Here is a 16234-nt window from a genome sequence, read left to right as displayed (position 1 = left end):
TTAAACGTCACTATGAACAACTTAAATCAAACTATGATAATTATGAAGGATTAATGAAACAAGAGAAGTTGAAAGAGCTCAAGTTGAGACTGAAAAAACAACAGTTCATGTCTACTAAAGTATCACAAGAAAGTGAAGCGGAGGTGCATGCAAGCTACTACGTCTTGTCAGAGTTGATAGCTAATCACCTTTTAACGTAGGCGAGTTAATCAAGGAATATCTAATTAAAGCTGCAGAAATTGTTTGCCCTGGAAGTGTGAAGGCTTTTCAAGACATCATTGTCTCGAAATACAGTTGCGGAAATTCTTCCTGCTTGCAACACGGACTTCAAACATTTTGAGGAATTACTGGAACTGGTACAGATGCATGGTACTACTACAGGACAAGATATATTTCATTGGGTTCATGAACTTCTGCAAAAATATAATCTACCTCTGTCAAAATGTACTTCTGTAGCTACAGGGAGAGCTCCTTCAATGACCGGAAAAAACACCAATTTTGTGGCATTACTGCGAAGAAATACAAAGTGAAATTTATGACGGATCCCAGATTCATCATACGATTGCATTATACATCAAGAAGTATTATGCACAAAGGTAATAAACATGGAAAATGTGTAGACATCTATCATAAACATGATCAATTTCATAAGATCGCGAGACTTAAATCAGCGACAGTTCTCTGCTTTCTTAAGTGAATTAGAAAGCAAATATTACGGTTTGCCCTACTATACCGAGGTACGTTGTCTATCCTGCTCCAAGGTTCTTAAACAATTCTGGCACTTGAAATAAGAAATATGTCATTTTTTAATAACTAAAAATCAAGACACAAACTCGTTTTCTGATCCAGTATGATTACAAGATTTATCCTTCATGGTTGATATTACAAAACACTTATACGATTTAAATTTAAAACTGCAAGGAAAAGATTAGATCATTACGAACATGTGGGACCAAGTTAAAGCATTCAAATGTAAACTGGCTCTTTGAGAAAAGCAGTTGAAAAATGAAGATATAATGCACTTTCCCACATGCAACATGAAAAAAATCAAGTTTGGGTGAAACTGCATCGTGTCAAAAATGCACAAACAAGTTTTTAAGCCTTAGAACTGAACTTGAAAAAAGGTTTGCAGAATTTAATCGTTGGAAGACAAGTTTTCTTTAATTTTCCCAATAAATAGATAATCAGTATCTAATCATATGCAAATGGAGCGAATTGAGACCCAGTGCGATTCTGATTTGAATGCAAAATTCAGTGAAGTTGGTATGCCTGAATTTTACAAATATTTGAAAGTCAGGTGTGAAAATGCACCGAAAATTCGCATATGAAACTATTTCCATGTTTGAAAGTACTGATCAGTGCGCGCAGTTATTTACACTTATGAAAGGAAATAAGTCTCTTGTCAGAACCAGAATTACTAACATTCACCTTGGGTCAGTTTTGAAAATAATCACTGTGAACAATATTTTCCCCGAAGTAGTAAAGATAGTAGCAGAGAAGAGATGCCAAGTCTCAAGAAGAAAAACATTAATTTTAAAATTGTTCTTTTTTTATACTTTATTTTTCGAAATACACTTACGTTTCTATGAAAATTACGTTTTTAGTTTTTTTGTGGCCCACACAAACTTAAAACCTTGTTTATTTGGCCCGTGTTAGCCTTTGAGTTTGACATGCTTGCTCTAGATTCTCAGTCATTGGCCCCTGCATCTGGAACTCCTTTCCTCTTGAGATGAGAACAGACCCAAGCTACAAAAAATTTAGACAATCCCGGAAAACTTGGTTATTCAGACAGGGATACAGTACCAGCTCCATCTTACTCTAGTGCCAAGAAAACGATCGGTGTACATACACTTAATAAATTCCGGTAACATAACATAACGTCCCGTTATTCAGATTAGCGTTCTAACGAATAACTTCAGAGGAAATAAACGATAAGGTGCATCCTGACCCTTAACAGCGCAAGAACCATACAAGGGTATGAAAACACATGCAGAAATACATGAAGGCTCTAAGGAAAATCCTACACAAAAACGAAAGTAAAGGAACCAGTGGGGTAAAATCGTCATTCTTAGGGGTGAGTTCAGAGAACACAGTCCTGGACAAAGCAGACGCATCGTTGAAGCCATACATATCATTTGAATATTTTTTGACTCATTGACAGGCGAAAACTAAGGTTTTATTACATGGCCAGTAAAATTTATTAACATATAAACAGAAATCAAAATTCTGGAAAAACAGCCCAGTTGACCAAAAGTAGAATGAATAGATTTATTACCGGTGGAAGCATACAAGTAATGCCAACCACAATCCAGTAAGCTACGTAGAGACTGTGCATCCTGTTCTCAAAACATACAAAACAATATAAACTAGAAGCAGGGTTCCAGATTTTTTTTGCAGTCTGTTCATTCACCATTCGTCTGGATTCTCACTGAAGAGCAGTCAAAAGACAGGCCTTGCTTGATATAGGGAATATAAAAGGTGATCTCTTTCTACATAAGAAAACTAAGCTAGTAGGGTTACAGCAGCACCTCTTTAGTAAAAGTAAATATAAATGAATAGACAATTCTTACCTCATGACTCACTCCTTGATATTTACGCATTTCTGATATGGACATATGACGAACCGAAATTATATGGTTGCAACCTTTTTCCACATATATATCCTGTCCTGGTACAGGCTGGAAAAGTGCATTAATTAAGTAAAAAATCTGCAGTTTTTACATTGAAATACTGAAATAAGAAGCAAGAAATATGGACCGCCAGAGCCAACCAAATACCCCATCCAACATATATTGAGGCTAGAAAGCGGACCTTGTATTGCATTTAAAGCAAATAGCCAGAGAAGAATGCTGAGCTAAATAATAGCTAAAACAATCAAAGTAACTTACACAAAACTTCTCAGAGACGTCAATGTTTTCTTTCCAGCGTTTCGTTGAGGTTTTAAATGTAAACTTTTTATTGGAATCTTGTTTCTTGGAAAATGGATCTAAAATACAAATGCAAAAAAGAGCTATGAATCTCAAATGACTGAAATTGATCAGTATCGATGACATACAAAATATGCTTGCATCTATCAACGTTTGTCTAAAATGACCTGTTCAGTATAGGATGGCAACATTGTTGAAGAGTAAGTCACTAAACTGGCTGTACTTACTTCGCCCCACCAGCCTCCCAAAAAGCAATAAGCCCAAGCTCAGAAGAACGTTTTTCTTACAGGACTTCAAAGACATTTTACGATGGACTCTGATGCATGTCACAGGAGTTGAATCCATCGTCTCTTTAGGGCCCTATACTTCGGTTCATTTTAGTGGATATCAACATCATCTTAATTACTGTGATTCGGAGAACCTTGTGTGGGACTAGTTGGTAGACAGGTAAGATAACTTTGCTTTCCAGGTACTTTCTCTGAAGTGTAACAACGGCACATGATGTAAGGCACTTATAAAGAAATGGATGTGTTTCCACGTCTATAAAAGAGGTAAGGAATACGATTAGGGGAAAAGGCAATCCAAACATTTTTAGGTTCTCATATTGGCGTATTGCAGAGCTCATGTATTAAGTAAACCAGGATGTGAACTGGTTGTGATAAGTGTTGATAATATGATTTGAAGTACAACAATCACTGACAACAGTATGTTGATGCTGTGACCTCTGGAATTGACCTGTGTCGGAAACAAATGTAAAGGTCTGAGCAGCAATCCATGGTATTGACGATTTCATTAGCAAATGCGTTGAAGAGTCATCAATCCGGTTGGTTAGGTCACTTAGGACTCTAGCTCTTCAGCTTTTCAGAGATCAAATGTGCTGTTACGATCATCTTTTTTTATGGGAGTGGCAAACACAAGTTGATATGACAGAAGAGGACTGATTAACGGCACATCTGACTAGTAAGCCTTCACAAAAGGTATAGCCAGTCTTGCTTTTATCTGCAGGAGACTGAAGAGTGATGATCAAGCATCACTATGTCTAGTCAATGTGCAATAAGAAAGTAGGAGGAATGTCCAAGATAAATGGAGAGAAGTGCAGATTAAACATGTATCGGTGAGTGTTTGAAAGTGAGTGAAATTATCCACAAGGGGGGTCATTTTCTTTGTTGCATCCTTTAAGCAAGAACTTACATTTAAAAGTGATCCAGCAAGGGAATTGGCTAACTTGAGTTGTCTGATATAGCTGCCATCTATTTCTGACTATAAAGTCAGTCTGCACTCACTGGAGGTCGTCCTTTTATCCGGTCACGAATGACTCCATGTTTGGCTGGTGCAGATGAGTTTGGACGTAAATCATTTGAAGGCACTGAAATGAGAACAGTAACTTGAAAAGTTTTGATAAGGCCTGGATAAAGATCTGGACGGATGAGTCCTCGATGAGCTCCACCCAAGGGTTCATCAGGGTTGCAAACCAAATGGGAACCTGCTCCTGAACCCTGCCTAAAGGCCTTTAATACATTTTAACTAAGTGGTGAGAGAAATGGAAGTTCAAAGGGAGCTGACTGCACCGTACTCCTAGCTGAGGAATGCAATAGTGAAGGCAGCTTCAGTGCCCAGACGGAGTAGCAGGATTGAACATACAAATATCAAGAAAACCTGGAGCACCTTTTGCAGGGTTGCTCCCAGCCTGCAGAGGCTATTTCCATCAGGCTGGAGCCTCGCCACAATATTGCTACAGGCGGACCTTGGACATGGAGGCAATGAGAGAGGTAAGTTTCAACCCGGTCTTGAAACAATTCTAAGAGGGGCCCTAACAGTGGAGCTCGTGTAAGGTGCTCTGGTGGGAGGTTGCTGCACCTACAAAAAAGGGTAACATCTTTGGCATGATTGGTTTGAGTGCTGCTCAATACAAAACCTTTTAAACAGATCAATTCCAAAATGTTAATGGAGGTGTGGCACAAAGTGGGAACTTCAATACCTCACTCTACCCTACGACTGGCTACTCTGAAAGCACGACACACTGCCAACTGAAACCTTTACTGCTTGTAGGGTTGCAGGATATTTGTTGACAGGCATGTGGTGGACTCAAAACAGCGAGTAGATTGATTTTACGTTCTACTCAAACAGCCATAAGCCACCCTAGAATACGTTTCTACCTTCTCACCAACAGTATCTGCAACATAGTCTTATCTTCTTCAACAGATGAAGAGGTATTGTCAGACCGTGTTCCTGTAACACTGAAGCTTGATAACATAAAAGCCCCACATGTAGGCATCAGATACTGGAAAAGTAATGCAATGACCTTCAGACATTCAATAATCAAGGGCAATATAAAGGAAATATTATTTCACAGAGATTATGACTTACTAGATCACATGGGACGCTCAGTGACTGCGGAAGGAATGCAAATCATGAGCTGGAATCTACTTCCTTGGCAACCAGGGATGGTTTTACTGTGAAACCATCCCTCCTGGCGAGGACCATTGCTTCACTCACCAATAAAAGCCACGCTAGGACCCAAAAAATGAATTAAAAATACAGAAATACATTACATAAACATATATATAAATGTATGTATATATTCATTTAAAAAATAAACTATTGAAAAACATTTATAGTTACAAATTAAAACTGAAAAACCAATGATATTCACAAATTTTGAACAGTTTGAAAGGCCAAAAACCGAACAACAGCCATGCAAACAAGTTACACACCAAATGCATTGCTTATGAATTCACAATATTTATGCCTCTAAATAACAACACCTAGTAGCATATCATTAAACACCACCAGATCTTCAAACCAATAAATACTACATTCACACTGGTCTTATTGATAGTGTTAGTGGTTGTGCGGAAGTTGGTGAAACGCGGGGGGAGTGAAAAAATCAAAATCATTGACAACCAGGACTTGGCCTCGGTTTGGGATATTTTTTATCAAACTTCAACACTTACTATCGAAGCATTATCACTTCAGTCTAATAAAATGGATATCCAAATTGACATTTTAGGCACAATGGCAGTTGCAGGAATATATCTCAAACAAGCTGACCTTAACTCTTTGATAACTAGAGTACAGGCAGACAAATCAACATCCTATGTAGAATGTCCTTATACACCATTAATTAACAAACTTGCAACTAATCCAGAGATTATTGGTACCATACTAGAAGATGCTAAAACAACGCTCAATAGGGGCCAAAATTGGACAATAGATGATAATAAAGGTATGAGTTTTACAACTGAAGTTAAACAAAACAAAAAACATAACAAGCCATGCCAAATTGAATTGCAAACCGCTAATCAATTGACAGATAGAATAATACCTAATACTCTAGAGAATGCTAAAAAAACTGAAATGGGGAAGTCAATTACACGAGAAGCGGAGATTTATAAAGGATATATCGACGTTGAGGATAAAATCGACACGGACCAGAATCCTTTCATTATGTCAAAAAGGAACAAGAAAAAGTTACGCAAAGCCCGAAACAAAGCAAAGTTAGTGGATCAAGTAGGTCAAGGCCCCCTAGACGAAACACTACAAAACACATCCCTTAAGGGAAATAAAGGACACCAACCTATAAGGGAAATAACCAGGCAAATATCTAACATCTCGCTAACACAACCGAATGCAAAAAAAACTAAGTATTACGATATATCTGCACAACATAGAAACAATACGAATACGGATAAGAAAATGGAAAATATCACCTACGGAAAAAATAAACCTAAAAATGACACAGCTGGCCATGTAAGTGTTATAAGTGAGCTTTCGGCTGATAAAGTCGTAAAAACCCAGACTTAAATAGAACTCAATTGTTACAACACAAGCGGTCCAATAAAACAAGATATAGGTAATACTGTGCAAGAAGAAAACAACTCAGGTACATTGTATGCTGAACTCACGGAACAACAAACAGTGACTCAAACTCATAACAAAGAAGCAAATAGGAATGAACTCTCATCAATTAAACTGGTAAGAGAAATACAGAAACAAACACCAAATAAAACAAGCATAAATACAAGACAACTCCCATTGATCCTACCAGCAAAACCACTGGAACCTATTGCACTAACAGAAGTTGTGGCCGAAACAAAAAAAAGATCAAATACTAATAGTTAAAAGTGGTAAAAACAAACGACTTATACATATAGTCAAAAATGATTTGAACTCAAACAAGACACGGGATACAGAAAAACGGAAGAGGGAACAATTAATTTTTAAACCAATATATGAGTCCAGAGGACAACAAGATACGCTCAATAGAGGCAACTTATTGTGTCTTTTTTCATCAGTTCCATCTCTGGAAAAATTGACAACTAAAGATATTGATTGTGTTGGTTTCCTAAAAAATCGGTCAAATACCGATAACAGTAATAACACTCGCTTCCCCTACCGTAGCTGAATAAATTATGAAGGAAGAAGACACTTTCCGTAAATGGGGAATAATGGTTGATAGAATTATGCCAAAAGAATACCCCACACCACTTTTGAAACCACTAAATCTGTTAGGTCCGGAAAAAGGCAAAAAGGGCCATCCAACCTACTCTGTCCTAAGAAATCCAAACCAACAATTAGATAAAGGTGCCTTAACTCAAACAAAATACACTAGCGATGGAAACGAAAATGGGATAAATGATTTATGGATTAAAAATGCCCTACATGGAAATAATACACAATGACAAGCAAAACAGAAAATAACAATTGAAAAAACAAATAAATTCACCACGGAAATAACAATTTGTTCATGGAATGTAAATGGTATAACTAACAAATTAGATAACATAACTGAATCACTCAAGAACTATCAAATCATTTTGTTACAAGAAACCTGGGCAATAGCCCCATTTATAATCCACGGTTACAAAGGATATTATGTACCTGCTATCAAGCAAAGCACTTATGGACGCCCCTCAGGCGGCCTAGCAATTTTCATCTCTATTGATCTCAATGCGGAACACGCGGAAATAGTCACAAACAGTACTAAGGTACAGTATATACTAGTAAGGTATAGGATGTACGAACAAAAAAGATCATTGAGTTGGTTAATATATACATCCCTCCTACGACTATCTCTAGGAAAACTATGTGTGCCTCACTCTCTACGTACTTGCTTTAGCAAAGGATGGAGGACCCCCTTAAGGATTTTATTATTACTGGAGATTTCAATCTTAATCTTTTAATACCATTCACAAGGGACGAAGTAACACAGTCACAAGACCACCAATGGTCAATTCCGGTTCAAATAACAGAGCCTTCAAATAAACAAGGTCACCAACTAATGGGTATACATTTTATAAAGGATATGGAAGCCTTGGGGTTACGAACACTCAATGGAAGATTTCCAACAGATTTACCACCAGCATGGTCCTACTATACCCATAGTACTAAATCCCGTATCGACTATACTATGGTATCATTGAATATCTTTGGCAATTGTACATCTTACCATCTAAAGAAGGTCCAGGAGAGTGATCACAGTCAGCAAATCATCACCACAACATTCAAAAACAAAAATCACCAAATCTATCTAACAACTGAAGGTCAAATTGGAACCAGTAATCATAAAAAATTAATTTGGGAAACAGAGTCACAAAACAACCGATTAACAAGCGATCTCGCACTAAAACGGCTCAGGGAATGCAGCGAAGAGGCACCATCTGCATCAGCAATCGAGCAATGGGCCAGTTTTACCTCAAGATTGCCTACCTGTAAAGGTAATCCCAATATCCTAAGAGATAGCCATATGACCCAAGCAGTAAAAAGGGTAACCCATATTAATCTCCCATATGCAGTACAGAAAATGAAACGAACTAGAAACAGATTAAGGGAAGAGCTTACTAATTTCCCAGATAAAGAAGAAATTAAAACCGCCCTAAAAGAGGCAAATAAAAATTTAAAGAAGATAATATGGAGTGAAAAAACTGAAGCTAATAACATTCTTTGGACTCGTGTATTTTATGCCAGTAACCAAGGAAACTCAAGGGAGTTCTGGAAGATGATTAACAGCTTAACAAGGCCGGATAAAGCGGTGGTCTCATCAGTATTGACTGAAACAGAATGGGTGAATTTTCTGAGTCACCATCTAAATCCACATCCAATAGTACACGGAATCAAGGAGCACACCCCGTGGAAGGAAATTGCAATAACAAAGCAAGAACTAGTCCTGGAAATAACACAAGAACAGACTGTCAAACTAATAAAGAAACAGAAAGATGGAGCACCAGGGCCCAATGGGATACCGTTTTCTGTATATAAAGAAGATCCGGAAACATGGTCAGAACTTCTTGTAAAGGTCTTTAAACAAGTAGTTAATTAGGGGAGATACCGGAAAGCTGGAGAGGTTCTTTAATATCCCCAATATTTAAAAAAGGAGATTGGGTGCTTCTGGAAAACTATCGTCTAATAACGCTACAGGACACCGATGCAAAATTATTTGCAGCCCATCTGCTAACAATCTTATCCGACTGGGTAAAAAGGAATAACATTCTTCCGCCAAACCAAACCGGCTTCATTAAAAGGACTTGGCACATCTTCCAATATTTTGGCACTATCAATTTTAATGGAAAAATCAATTTTAAAAAATGAATCATTATTCTTATGTTTTGTTGATTTTAAATCAGCTTTTGACTGTGTCAACAGAGATTTATTATGGGAAAAGTTACATGCACAAGGGATTCCCCCACCTTTAATATATCTGATCAGTCTCCAGTATACAAAAACGTGGGCCAGAGTTCGTATTGGGAACGGCAGATCATTAACTGAGGAAATACCAATGCTAGGGGGAGTGAAGCAAGGCTGTGTATTGGCACCTTTATTATTTAATCTGTTTTTAACTGATCTAACTGGAGCCTTGAACAAGATAAATGCACACCCACCTAAGCTTGCAGATACACATATCAAATCTGCTATATGCAGACAATGTCATCTTTTTAAGTAGAACTAATGTAGTTTTGCAAAGGTTAATGTCATGCATACAGGAGTACGCAATAGAAAACAAAATGGTAATAAACGAATCAAAATCCAAAGTTATGGTTGTTTCAAAAAACTTGAGAAGGAAGTACAACACAAAATGGTTCTTAGGAAAGGAAAAACTGGAACAAAATAAAACCTATAGATACCTGGGAATGGTTTTTGATGATAATGGTAACTTTAAACCCCAGAAATTGGATATCGCAAGGAAAGCAAACTCCCCAACAGGTGCATTCGGGATGATAAAAAAGTCCACCAGTAATCTAACCTACCAACCACTACTTAAAGTCATATCTGCAAAATTGCTACCTTCCCTAACCTATGGTAGTGAGGCGTTAAATTGAAAAGACGCAGTAACAAACAAAGTAATCTCAAAAACTTTCCGATCTCTTTTTTGTTTACCTAAAAATGCCTCACAATCCCAAATTAGACTGGAATTCAGCTTGAACAACCAACTATATGCTTGAATGGGTAACGTAATTAAAGTATGGAACAGAGTAAAAAATGACAAGGAGAATCTAATTTCACAGCTTTTATGGAAAGAAATAGAGGGCAATAACAAATCATCTGTTTGGAAATATCTTAGGCTTTGGATGAATTTGGGCTTAAGGGGATTTGGATGACTACTATTCCTCAGAAATCTCTTTAAAAAAATGTGAACAAGACAACTGATCTCCTATCGTTGGTAAGTGACAAAGAGTCTCTGGTCAAAAGGAAGCATGCTTGGTCCATAATAAATGGTTACAAAAAAAAGAGCCCTCAACAATATTTGAATACAGCTTGAACTTGGAAATATAAAAATATATTCATGAAAGCACGATTCGGAATATTACCCGGAGAATCTCATGCACTACCATGGAAAAAACTCGAAAATAACATATCATGTCGGTCGTGTAACACAGGAGAAGAAAACATTATACACCTACTGTGCCTTTGTTCAGAATTAAAAAACAAAAGAGTAACACTGTTAAAAAGGTTATTCAATGAAAGATCAACAAGGACTTGTAGACAAGCACTGCTCCAGTGTCTTTGCCCAGACGACATACTCATTAACTCTGCCTTCTCAAAATTCTTAGCATTTGCATGGAAAAAACTTGAATTTTTATAATATTAACTGTCATGCCGTTCATATTTTTCTCTTTTAAACTTTTAAATATATGAATTTACAAATTTAAAACAGTTTTATAATTCACGTGTACTATTTTAAACGTTTAACGCTTCATTTTAAAATCACTTTCATTTTACTGCATTACTGTAATTGAAATGTTTATACTGTGCATTCACTCTTTGTAAAGATTTTAAATAATCAATCAATAAACATCATTCACTTTCATTCATAGATAGTGTTAGTGTGAAATGTATGTAACCAAACCTGAAATATCATTTATGGAATCTGCACCTGCATTTGTTACATAAAGGGGGATAAACGGGGTGTGTTATCCTCATCGTTCGTCGGACTATGCTGCACCTCACCTGCAGTAACATTCACAACCGTCACAATATTCGATCAGTGACAACCACCCACTCGGACAGTATTCCCACCAACGTTATTAACCAATATCGGTTTACCAAATTTGCTTTCACCCTTTTTATACCAAGCTTCATTTACTAACATGAACTACATCACCTTCAGCAAAGAGTTCGTGCTTGACCTTAGTCCTCTCATCATAACACAGTTTTGTTTAATCTGGGAATTCTAAACATTTTCTCTGACAACTGAATCAAGAGCCAAAACAGAAACATCCTGTTTAGCCCACCTAGATACCCGGTAAGACCTACATTCAGTGGCTGGTTTTCTGCCCCTCAAGAATTCAAAATGTGACAATGGTAGATGAGTGGGTGTGGTCCTGTAAAGGCTGAGCATAACTCTCACAGCATTTAACACGAAACAGTTATGCAGTAAAGCACAATAAACGCATTCTCCCAAAACCCTGTCCAAGCACTCGACTAGACCATTGGTCAAAAGATGATACAGCTAGCTTTTAAGATGTCCTACTACTTGTTTTGAGAGTCTTCAACTTTAGTGACATAAGCTGAATCGTATTGCCTGAACCAACAATCTGTAGAATCCGTCTCTAATTAATACATCCTTTAAAAATTAAATTACTGCCTTGGAATTTTATGGAATGACACGGAGGCCAACATTATGCAAATCTCCTTTATTGCCACAGCTCAACCGTAAAACAATGAAGAGAAAATAGAACTTCGAAACATTGCAAATATAGTATATAGTCCATGAGCACAGCCATCTTCCTTCTTTGTTGTGGCTGCTCACACAGATAAGTACCCTCTTTCAATCGTGCTTATTCAGTGCGTGCGTTTGCTTGATTTTGGCTTCTTATCGCATAGCTGGGTCCAATTGAACCTATAATTCGATTTTTTCTATCTTTATTGATTCAAATGCCCTTTTTCTCTTTATTACTATAATGTAATTGTTTTCAACTCTAATGCGTCTAACACTTTCTCTCTGATTTTACCAATCCCCTTAACGCTTCTGGCCCTCCCTTCCAGGCTTCACTCTTTCCCCCCCTCCCCTCCCGGACATTGCCCTAGCATGAGAGAAATGAAATAAATGGATTTCCCCCTCACTCGTGTCTTTCAAACGATGAAACGCATTCTCGTTGCCTGGCAATGCCCAGAGCGCGACAGACACACAAGTTGAAATGCAGCCGCACTCCCGTCCCCTACAAGTGCTCTGAGCACTTGATGGCATACAGGCTTGCTGCCCAAAGCGCAATACCTTTTCGGCTCTGGTGAAAGGCATCAAACTCCGGCGTCCCTCCACGAGACCCGGAGATGCTGTAAACTCTTCCTTCCCCTCCGCAGTGCGCTTTCAATCGCGTACTGCGCAGGGGCAAGCATTTAACGAAAGCACCTTAGGAACGACCACACACGCAAGAGACGCACTTGGTTGCCTTGGTTACAGCACTCAACATTTAGCAGTTGCTGCTGTCAAACCCGATCGGCACTCGACCAGGAGCAATTTTATCACGGACACGCCCCTCCTTCACAATTTCTGTATAAATTATACAAAAATCAACCCCCCCTCCCCCCCAAAAAAAAAGAAAAATGGGGATTATTCTGCCTACACTTACGGTCAGGCTAAACTATCTCCCCCCAAAGAAAGGGGGGCAGTCCCATACAATTATTTTGACATAAATATACACCCTCTTTCTCATAATGTCCTCTAACCCTGATACTACCCTAGAGGGTAAATTAGAGTCAATGGTTTCTAAGGCCATGGATAAAGCTATGGACTCATTTAACAAAACCATTAGTAAAAAATTTGAAATGTTATTAAGGGCATGCCCTCCATTGGTACTGCGCACACATTTGGCGCAAAAGAAGGGGCAGTTAAGGCCCCAAAGAAAAGAGCCGCAACAGAACCCCCTACCCAAACTGCCAAAAAGACAAAGAAATCAGGGAAAACGCCACAATCTCGCTTCTCGAACGGGGACCAGAACGGTGCTTGGGCATCACAGAAGGCCCTGAGCCCCCCATACACATTGATAGTGACGAACAAGATGAAGCAGAGATAGATCTCTCATGTTCGTCATCCTTTGACTCGGACATCAAGGTCCAGACAGACAAATCATTAGAAAACTCTGAAAAGGCAAGTAAGGCCTAAGGCTCCAAAATGGGCATCACTGTTCCTTTCGGGGACGATATGTTTAACCCCCTTCTAATCAAACATCCCCTATCCCCCGAGTGGCTAGCATCTCAACATGTAGCAGAATATATTAATTTCTGGCTAAGGAGATCCCGAAAAAGTGAGATCTAGGCTGAAGTCGGAATGCCCTTGCCCATCCCTTCCAGACAAAATTGCTTCAACCCCTGAGCTCGACTCTAAGGTTGTCGCTCGCTTTCATAGCAAAGTGCTCAAAGGACCCAAGGAAAGGGATAGACAAAGGCCTATGGTCATGCCAAGACAGCCTGCTCGACATCATTGGCCCCCTAGCCAAAATTTTCGACCTGGCTAAAACGCCTATATTGATGGAACTTCTATTGACCCTAAGGAGTTACGTGATTGGGTCCAACAAACCATTTGCCTCCTTGGCAATGCAAACTGCCATTTCCAATGAACGCAGGAAGGGCGTACTCCTTAAAATTGACCCTAAACTCATTGAACTAGCAAACAAGGATGGACAAGCCACCTCACAGGGACTCCTGTTTGGAGAAGATTTAATCCGCGCATGGCCAAATATGTCGGGGCCTTTAACTCGATTCAAAAGTTACAAAGTGACATTAAAAAAGTGTTCCAAGATAAAAAATTTGGAAGAGCCGGGAGAATGCGGGGCAGGTTCCTCGGCCGTGGCCAGTCTACCTCAAGACCATTTCTGGGACGAGGATCTAGGCTCCAACAAGCAACATTCTACGGGAACCAAACCTTCTACCCACAGAGGCAACACAACAGGGGAAGACCATTTCGAGGCTAGAGAAGAAGCAGAGGATTCTCCACAGGTGAAATATTGAAAGACAATTCAGATACCCCATAAAGGTGGGAGGGAGACTAGCCCTTTTTTCTGGGAACTGGACCTTGGTAACTCAAGACTCATGGGTTCTGCAAACCGTGAAGGGTTACAAAATAGAATTTACAGACATTCCCTTCCAATCAAATGCACCACGCGAAATAATAATCTCTCAAGAACAGAGAAAACTAGTATCCCAGGAGGTAAAGGATCTACTGGCAAAAGGGGCTATAATAGAGAGTTCAGAAACAGGTTTCATAAGCAATATATTCTTAGTGGAGAAGAAAGACAAGGGACAGAGGCCTGTCGTAAACTTAAAAAGTCTAAACGGGTGGGTATCCTACCACCACTTCAAGATGGAGGGAATACACCCCATAAGAGATGTCCGGAGAAAAGGGGACTGGCTAACAATCAATCAATCATTTGTAAAGCGCACTACATACCCGCGAGGGTCTCAAGGCGCTGGGGGTGGGGCACTACTGATTGAACAGCCAGGTCTGGAGTATCCTCCTGAAGGTCAGCAGGTCTTGGGTCTGTCGTAGGCGCAGTGGGAGGGTGTTCCATGTCTTGGCGGTGAGGTGGGAGAAGGATCCCCCACCGGTGGTTGTTCTTCGGATGCGCGGGACGGTGGCGAGTAAGAGGTCAGCGGAGCGGAGCTGGCGGTTGGGGATGTAGAAGGTGAGCCGTCTGTTAAGGTAGGCTGGGCCGGTCTTGTGGAGTGCCTTTTGTGCGTGGGTGAGGAGCTTGAAGGATATCCTCTTGTTGACGGGGAGCCAGTGCAGGTTTCTCAGGTGGGCGTGATGTGGCCGTGGCATGGTACATTGATGATCAGTAGTGCCGAGGCATTTTGGATGCGTTGTAGTCGTTTGATGAGCTTGGTTGGGGCTCCCGCGTAGAGGGCGTTTCCGTAGTCGAGTCTGCTGCTGACGAGGGCCTGGGTCTCTGTCTTTCTTGTATCTGTCGGGATCCATCAGTACATCTTGCGGAGCATGCGGAAGGTGTTGAAGCAGGAGGAGGAGGGCGTTGACTTGCTTGGTCATTGAGAGCGTTGAGTCGAGGATGATTCCCAGGTTGCGTGCGTGGTCGGTGGGTGTTGGGGCTGCCTCCAGTACCGTCGGCCACCAGGAGTCGTCCCAGGCTGAAGGGTTGGAGCAGAGGATGAGGACCTCCGTCTTGTCCGAGTTCAGCTTCAGACGGCTGGTCTTCATCCAGTCGGCGACGGCCTACATTCCTTCGTGGAGGTTGGCTTTGGCGGTGATGGGGTCCTTGGTGAGGGAGAAGATCAGCTGAGTGTCGTCGGCGTAGGTGATTATGTTGCGGTCTGCTGTCGTGCTAACACATCTAGACTTAAAGGACGCTATCTGACCATTCCAATTTGGCCACCACACAGGAAGTTCCTCCAATTCACTTGGGAGGGAAAACTCTGGGAATTTTGAACTCTCCTATTCAGCCTTTTCTCAGCCCCTTAGTGCTTCACCAAGGTCCTACGTAAGGTAGTAGCTTGGCTAAGGGAAAGGGGTGTAAGACTAATAATTTATTTGGACGATATCCTTATCATGGGCCAGTCCAAGGCGACAGTCTCTCGCCATACAAATCTTACAATCCGCCTTCTGGAACATCTAGGCTTCGTCATAAATGCCAAGAAATCTTGCACTACCCCAAGGCCAGGAACCTCAGTTCCTGGGCTTCATGGTAAATACAGTGTCCACAGAGCTGAAATTACCAAGAGAAAAGATCAAGAAACTCCAAAAGGAACCCACAAAGATTCTTTCTTTGGAAGTCTTTCCCTTGAGACTCTTAACCAGGATCCTGGGTCTCCTCTCCTCAACCATTCAGGCGATCTTTCCGGGCCCTTTACACTACAGG

General features: G+C 40.1%; 1 protein-coding gene across 2 annotated transcripts in view; it reads right to left on the bottom strand.

Moving 5' to 3' along the window:
- The window catches only part of LOC144819045 (uncharacterized), a 444234-nt gene that overhangs the window by 158543 nt on the left and 269457 nt on the right, over window positions 1-16234 (bottom strand). Inside the window, exons 6-7 of one of the 2 annotated variants that reach the window (XM_078677027.1) lie at window positions 2889-2986; window positions 2571-2678 (exon numbers count right to left, since the gene is read on the bottom strand). In XM_078677027.1, coding sequence (XP_078533153.1) covers window positions 2571-2678; window positions 2889-2986 — 206 coding nt within the window. The remainder of the gene's footprint in view (window positions 1-2570; window positions 2679-2888; window positions 2987-16234) is intronic. The other variant, XM_078677028.1, reaches the window with a different exon arrangement.

Source organism: Lissotriton helveticus, chromosome 2_1, assembly GCF_964261635.1.
Source record: "Lissotriton helveticus chromosome 2_1, aLisHel1.1, whole genome shotgun sequence".
Classification (NCBI taxonomy): domain Eukaryota; kingdom Metazoa; phylum Chordata; class Amphibia; order Caudata; family Salamandridae; genus Lissotriton; species Lissotriton helveticus.
Note: the sequence above shows the minus strand (reverse complement) of the source record. Positions and strands in the feature narration are given on the sequence as shown.